Source organism: Crinia signifera, chromosome 4, assembly GCF_055691185.1.
Source record: "Crinia signifera chromosome 4, ASM5569118v1, whole genome shotgun sequence".
NCBI lineage: Eukaryota > Metazoa > Chordata > Amphibia > Anura > Myobatrachidae > Crinia > Crinia signifera.
Window position 1 is genome coordinate 7,165,609 of NC_139220.1, and position 7,723 is coordinate 7,173,331.

The following is a 7,723-nucleotide window of genomic DNA, read 5'->3' on the forward strand; positions in this document are numbered from 1 at the left end:
TACTGCCCCGTATATATAACACATGGTGGGGATAGAACCCGTGACCTCAGCGCTGTGAGGCAGTAATGCTAACCATTACACCTTCCGTACTGCCCTGTATATATAACACATTGTGGGGATAGAACCCGTGACCTCAGTTCTGTGAGGCACTAATATAACCATTACACCATCCGTACTGCCCCGTATATATAACACATGGTGGGGATAGAACCCGTGACCTCAGTGCTGTGAGGCAGTAATGTAACCATTACACCATCCGTACTGCCCCGTATATATAACACATGGTGGGAATAGAACCCGTGACCTCAGCGCTGTGAGGCAGTAATGCTAACCATTACACCATCTGTTCCGCCCCGTATATATAACACATGGTGGGAATAGAACCCGTGACCTCAGTGCTGTGAGGCAGTAATACACCATCTGTACTGCCCCGTATATATAACACATGGTGGGGATAGAACCCATGACCTCAGTGCTGTGAGGCAATAATGTAACCATTACACCATCCGTACTGCCCCCTATATATAACACATGGTGGGGATAGAACCCATGACCTCAGTGCTGTGAGGCAGTAATGCTAACCATTACACCATCTGTACTGCCCCGTATATATAACACATGGTGGGGATAGAACCCATGACCTCAGTGCTGTGAGGCACTAATATTATTATTATTATTATAATTTTATTTATAAGGCGCCACAAGTGTTTCGCAGCGCCGTACAAAGGAACAATACAGGGAGACAAAACTTGGCATAACTTTGAATAAATAACAAAAATACAGTACAAATAAAGAGCACCACAGTTTAATACACATTACAGCTTAAATGTAAGTAGTGAGGACTCAATCAACATACAACTAGAGGCTTGAGGCCAATGATGGAGATGAGTATGAAGATGGTCACTGAGGGTTGGAGTATAGGAGAGCTGTGAGTGACATGTGAAGAGAAGAGGGCTTTGACAACAGGAGGGAAGAGGGCCCTACTCGGAGGAGTTTACAATCTTGTAGGAAGGGGAGACAGACAGATTACAAGAGGTGCAAGCGAGGGGGTGGTGGTTAGATAGCAGGATGTAAACAGGCAAGGGGGTCGGAGAATCAGCTGGTTTATGCAGTGGAAGGGTACGCTTTGATGAATAGGTGAGTTTTCAGTGCCCGTTTGAAGCTTTGCAAGGTCGGGGAGAGTCTAATGGAGCGAGGGAGTGCGTTCCACTGAAGGGGTGCAGCACGGGCAAAGTCCTGTACTCTAGCATGGGAAGCAGTGATCAGGGTGGAGGAGAGACGACAGTCGTCAGCTGACCGTAGAGGGCGGGAGGGTGTATGAATGGAGATGAGGTTAGAGATATATGGAGCAATGGAATTAGAGATGGCCCTGTATGTGAGTGTGAGGTGTTTGAAGAGGATTCTGTAGGGGAATGGAAGCCAGTGCAGATTTTGTTGAAGGGGAGTAGCAGAGTTAGAGCAGCGGGAGAGGAAGATAAGCCTGGCTACAGCATTGAGGACAGATTGGAGAGGAGCTATATAATATAACCATTACACCATCTGTACTGCCCCGTGTATATAACACAGTAATGTAACCATTACACCATCCGTACTGCCCCGTATATATAACACATGGTGGGAATAGAACCCGTGACCTCAGCGCTGTGAGGCAGTAATGCTAACCATTACACCTTCCGTACTGCCCTGTATATATAACACATGGTGGGGATAGAACCCATGACCTCAGTGCTGTGAGGCACTAATATAACCATTACACCATCCGTACTGCCCCGTATATATAACACATGGTGGGAATAGAACCCGTGACCTCAGTGCTGTGAGGCAGTAATGCTAACCATTACACCATCTGTACTGCCCCGTATATATAACACATGGTGGGAATAAAACCCGTGACCTCAGCGCTGTGAGGCAGTAATGCTAACCATTACACCATCTGTTCTGCCCCGTATATAGCCCCGTATATATAACACATGGTGGGGATAGAACCCATGACCTCAGTGCTGTGAGGCAGTAATGTAACCATTACACCATCCGTACTGCCCCGTATATATATAACACATGGTGGGAATAGAACCCGTGACCTCAGTGCTGTGAGGCAGTAATGCTAACCATTACACCATCTGTACTGCCCCGTATATATAACACATGGTGGGAATAGAACCCGTGACCTCAGCGCTGTGAGGCAGTAATGCTAACCATTACACCATCTGTTCTGCCCCGTATATAGCCCCGTATATATAACACATGGTGGGGATAGAACCCATGACCTCAGCGCTGTGAGGCAGTAATGTAACCATTACACAGTCCGTACTGCCCCGTATATATAACACATGGTGGGAATAGAACCCGTGACCTCAGTGCTGTAAGGCAGTAATGCTAACCATTACACCGTCCGTACTGCCCCGTATATATAACACATGGTGGGAATAGAACCCATGACCACAGTGCTGTGAGGCAGTAATGTAACCATTACATGTCCGTACTGCCCCGTGTATATATATAACACATGGTGGGAATAGAACCCATGACCTCAGTACTGTGAGGCAGTAATGCTAACCATTACACTACCCGTACTGCCCCGTATATATAACACATGGTGGGAATAGAACCCATGACCTCAGTGCTGTGAGGCAGTAATGTAACCATTACACCATCCGTACTGCCCTGTATATATAACACCTGGTGGGAATAGAACCCATGACCTCAGTGCTGTGAGGCAGTAATGTAACCATTAAAACATCCGTACTGCCCCAATATATATAACACATGGTGGGGATAGAACCCATGACCTCAGTGCTGTGAGGCAGTAATGCTAACCATTACACCGTCCGTACTGCCCCGTATATATAACACATGGTGGGGATAGAAACTATGATCTCAGCGCTATGAGGCAGTAATGTAACCATTACACCTTCCGTACTGCCCAGTATATATAACATATGGTGGGGATAGAACCCATGTCCTCAGCGCTGTGAGGCAGTAATGCTAACCATTACACCATCCGTAGTGCCCCGTATATATAACACATGGTGGGGATAGAACCCATGACCTCAGCGCTGTGAGGCAGTAATGCTAACCATTACACCATCCGTACTGCCCCGTGTATATAACACATGGTGGGGATAGAACCCGTGACCTCAGTGCTGTGAGGCAGTAATGTAACCATTACACCATCCGTACTGCCCCGTATATATAACACATGGTGGGAATAGAACCCGTGACCTCAGCGCTGTGAGGCAGTAATGCTAACCATTACACCATCTGTTCCGCCCCGTATATATAACACATGGTGGGAATAGAACCCGTGACCTCAGTGCTGTGAGGCAGTAATACACCATCTGTACTGCCCCGTATATATAACACATGGTGGGGATAGAACCCATGACCTCAGTGCTGTGAGGCAATAATGTAACCATTACACCATCCGTACTGCCCCCTATATATAACACATGGTGGGGATAGAACCCATGACCTCAGTGCTGTGAGGCAGTAATGCTGACCATTACACCATCTGTACTGCCCTGTATATATAACACATGGTGGGGATAGAACCCATGACCTCAGCGCTGTGAGGCAGTAATATAACCATTACACCATCCGTACTGCCCCCGTATATATAACACATGGTGGCGATAGAACCCATGACCTCAGTGCTGTGAGGCAGTAATTATTACACCATCCGTACTGCCCCGTATATATAACACATGGTGGGGATAGAACCCATGACCTCAGCGCTGTGAGGCAGTAATGATAACCATTACACCATCTGTATTGCCCTGTATATATAACACATGGTGGGGATAGAACCCATGACCTCAGCGCTGTGAGGCAGTAATGTAACCATTACACCATCCGTACTGCCCCCGTATATATAACACATGGTGGGGATAGAACCCATGACCTCAGCGCTGTGAGGCGGTAATACTAACTAATATATCGCCGGTGCACACTCCCATTGCGGGCAATATGGTCGCTCAGCGACCATATTTCCTGCGATTTTGCACAAAATCGCCCCTGTGTGTACGCACCTTTACAAGTAAAACGTTAGTTTGTGACACTGAGTGTGACGGTAGAAGGGTTAGCGGTGCGGATCGCACCCTGGACGTGACCCCCAGCCGGACAGTGTAACCATCCTCGTCGGTACCTAACCCTCCTTTTACTGCCTAGGTTTGATACGTGTGCGTCCGACCCGGCGCTAACGAGTTAAACAGCCGCATAGAACGACTTAGCTCCTCCGTCCCCCGGAGAGTCGGCTCTGTTCCAGCAGTTACTTACTGTACAGATTCCGTCACTGCCAGAAACGCCTGACGCTGGGCGTCTCCGGCACTATAATCCATCCCCCGGGTCTGAGAACACATCAATCCGAACATCGGTTCCCCAGAGGAAAAGGCCCCGCTTCAAATGTGATGTTAGCGCTCGCAGCCCAGCGTGATATTCCCCGAAACGCATGGTGTCCTGGGCTGAACTGCCGGCTTCCTAGTCCGTTTCCCAGTGATTGCCCCAAAACTACATACTGGGGTTATGAGTAATTATCCCCTCCACAGTGATGCATTTATCCCACCAGACTGGCTGCTTAATGTGTCTCCTGGATTGGGAAGGGGTATCCTGATAAATAGCTGACCCCAATAATATTGGGGTTACGTTGTGATCTGTATGGCCCCCGACGCCCTGCGCTCAGTAACGTCACTGCTCCCGGCTGTGGGTGACTCTTTGTTATTCCCGTCCCTCGGTAATGTATCCGGTACTTGTCGGAATATACCGTCTGTGGTTGGAGACGGCCCAAAGTGCTTCTGTTGGGAACCTCCTCACTAATGTGGCGGAATGCAGGTGACGGGGGCTGATAATGCAGCGAATGTGAAGTGGTTCTCACGGGAGATTAGATCAGCGGAACGTGGAAGTGTTTACGGACAGCGGCTGTCTCACCGCGTTGTTAACCCTTCATGCACTGGGTAGCGTTTACCTGGTCTGACTCTACGTCTGTGAGGGCGCCAGGTTTTCTGACGGTATCCGTATTGTGGTACATGGGGAATAACACGCAGAAACCAGTGTCGCGGTTCCCCTGGCGATACGGGCACGGGGCGGACGTCTCTCCCAGCATCCATCTGACACACGGTACAGGGGAGTGTGAGAGGTTCATGAGGCTTTTACCCAGATAACTGCAATAAAACGTAATATTAATCTGCTTGTGGATCACACGTCGCACAGATCGTCCTACATCATTCCTACAACACTGTAGCTCTGCCCCTAGGAGGGTCACTGTGACACTGTGGATGAGGTTTGTTAGAGCAAGTCCCTAGGAAATATTTATATAGGAAATAGATCAGTGGTTCTCAGATTCTGTCCTCAGGACACTCCTCCCCCCCCCCACACACACACAGTTCATGTTTTCTAGATCGCCCAGCTGGGAGACACATGTAATGATTACACCTGTGCTCCTGCCGGGCGACCTGGGAAATGTCAGTGAGTAATGAGTGCACCTGTGTACCTGCTGGGTGACCTGGGAAATATGTCAGTGAGTAATGAGTACACCTGTGTACCTGCTGGGTGACCTGGGGAATGTGTCAGTGAGTAATGAGTGCACCTGTGTACCTGCCGGGTGACCTGGGAAACGTGTCAGTAAGTAATGATTACACCTGTGCACCTGCTGGTTGACTTGGGAAACGTGTCAGTAAGTAATGATTACTATTACAATATGACTTGAGTAGAATCGATGTCTCGCGCCCCTGACCGTTTCCGCTTTGTTCCGCAGGGCACCGTGTTCTACCTGGACAGTGAGGAGGACGATGTCCCAGGACTAATCGTCGAGGACAGCAACGACATCTACATCCTGACCAGCGATAACTCTGAGCAGGTTAGCCCGCCCGAGAGCCTGGCAGTCTCCTCCTGGCACACAGAGAGCCTGCCCACCTCCCTGGGGCCCGAGTCCTGGCAGCAGGTGGTCATGGACCCCGAGGAGCTCAAGAGCCTGGACAGCAACAATGGCGGGGAAGAGCGGAGCGAGAACAACTCCTCCAACTCTGACATCGTCCACGTGGAGAAGGAGGAGATAGCGGAGGTCATCGAGGAGGCGGCGGCCGTGGTGGAGCAGGAAGAGGAGGAGGAAGAGGAAGAAGTATTGGTGATTCCTTCTTCTGCCATCCCCGTACTTGACGCTACATCGCCTCCGACAATAGAGCAAGCAGGGGAGAAGAGCCCCCCTCCCACAGTCACACTGCCCGAGCCCACCAATGTGGACACTGCTGTTTTGGAGAAGGCGCCTCCAAGTCCCCCTGAGGAACCTAAAGAAGAGTTCCAGGTCACCCCTACCTCGGAGACGGAAAAAGTGGAATCTCCCATCGTCTCTTTGCTGCCTCAGCCAACCAGAACCGGGGAAGAGAAACCGGTCCTAATCCCCGAGGGAAAATCCATCCTGCTGTACGGGGGAGCAGCGGCGGTCGCCATATTGGCCGTGGCGGTTGGAATGGTGATGGCGCTCAGAAAGAAGTAGCAAAACCAAGATAACAGCGATTTGCTTCCCCCCCCCCCCCCTCCTTTACTACAAATCTCTGATCAATTCCTTCTTGTGCGTCTCTCGCTCGTACCCCAGCCAGTAAGAATCGTGTAACAGATGGGGGCCGGGTTTCTTGGGCAGACCTTCCGGTTTGAGTTTGGAGCCGGTGTGAGCTCTCTGCTGCTAGTTATCCAGTTTCACTGCACTGTGCGCCGCCATGAGATCACCGTATTCTGACAGAGAACGTCATGGTAATCTAATCTTATATTGATTGCGGCCATTTTAAATACCAAAAACAAGTTTGGGATAAGTATATTTGGGCCTGGGCTCATCGTGGCCTCATCTCACTTATGGAAAGCCTCGGGTGGGGGGGGACACATTACACTGTAGTCATACCCGCAGAGCTATCCGTCAGTTATTCCTTATGCCAAAACGTTAAGCCGGGATACTTAGAGGGCACCACAATGCCCATCGCCCCCCCGTTAGCCACCAACGGTGTGTCCGGGTGTGATTTCGACCATAAGAACCACTAGATGCGAGCGGCCTTTGAGGTGGGTCTTAGCTCAAAGATTAGGACGATTAATTTCTCGTTATAAAAGGGGCGAATGAGCCTCAAACAATTTTTATTTTCTTACACTGGGGAGAAATGGAGAATTTCCCCGACTTACATAGAGATTCGCGTACGTGGCGCGCACACCCCTGGCTGCGGCGGGACAAGATGGAGTCTCGCTGTGGGGGAGGCGCCAATGCTGCATCACAAAGATACATTTTATTTTTAAGATAAGAAGAGCACTTATTTTATTGCACACTCTCCTGTAAATTGTAGTGTATTAAAGCAGGAACATGAAACCTCCTCTCGCCTCAGGACCCTCTTTTTGTTGTATCTAGCGTTGGTCTGGAGACCCTAAGGGGCAGTTTTCCAACTGCGAGTTCCGCATTGTCCAATATAAATATCTATTTTCTATGAATATTTTTTTGCACGCTGGAAATGGGAGTAAAATACTAATATATGTGACGCGCTGCCGTTACTGCCTAAGGTTCTGCCAGTGACACGCGTGTGAGGCCTAGATGCACACGTGACTTTGTTAGACCGTTCATCCCAGAACACTCACCTTTAGGCACCTGGCTGTGAGGGTTACCTTCTGCGAGACTCGCTGCGAAGATAGAAACTGTGACACCCCCATCCCCCCCCCCCCCTCCCCAGGAGCTTCTGCCACCTGCGGCCACTTTCAC

At 49.8% G+C, this 7,723-nt stretch overlaps 1 protein-coding gene across 2 annotated transcripts in view; it reads left to right on the forward strand.

The window, feature by feature from the left end:
- The window catches only part of BCL2L13 (BCL2 like 13), a 37,671-nt gene extending 30,328 nt beyond the window's left edge, over nucleotides 1-7,343 (forward strand). For both annotated transcript variants that reach the window (XM_083180891.1, XM_083180892.1), the window contains exon 7: nucleotides 5,750-7,343. In XM_083180891.1, coding sequence (XP_083037017.1) covers nucleotides 5,750-6,487 — 738 coding nt within the window. In that variant the 3' untranslated portion in view covers nucleotides 6,488-7,343. The remainder of the gene's footprint in view (nucleotides 1-5,749) is intronic.
- Nucleotides 7,344-7,723: the final 380 nt, after the last annotated feature.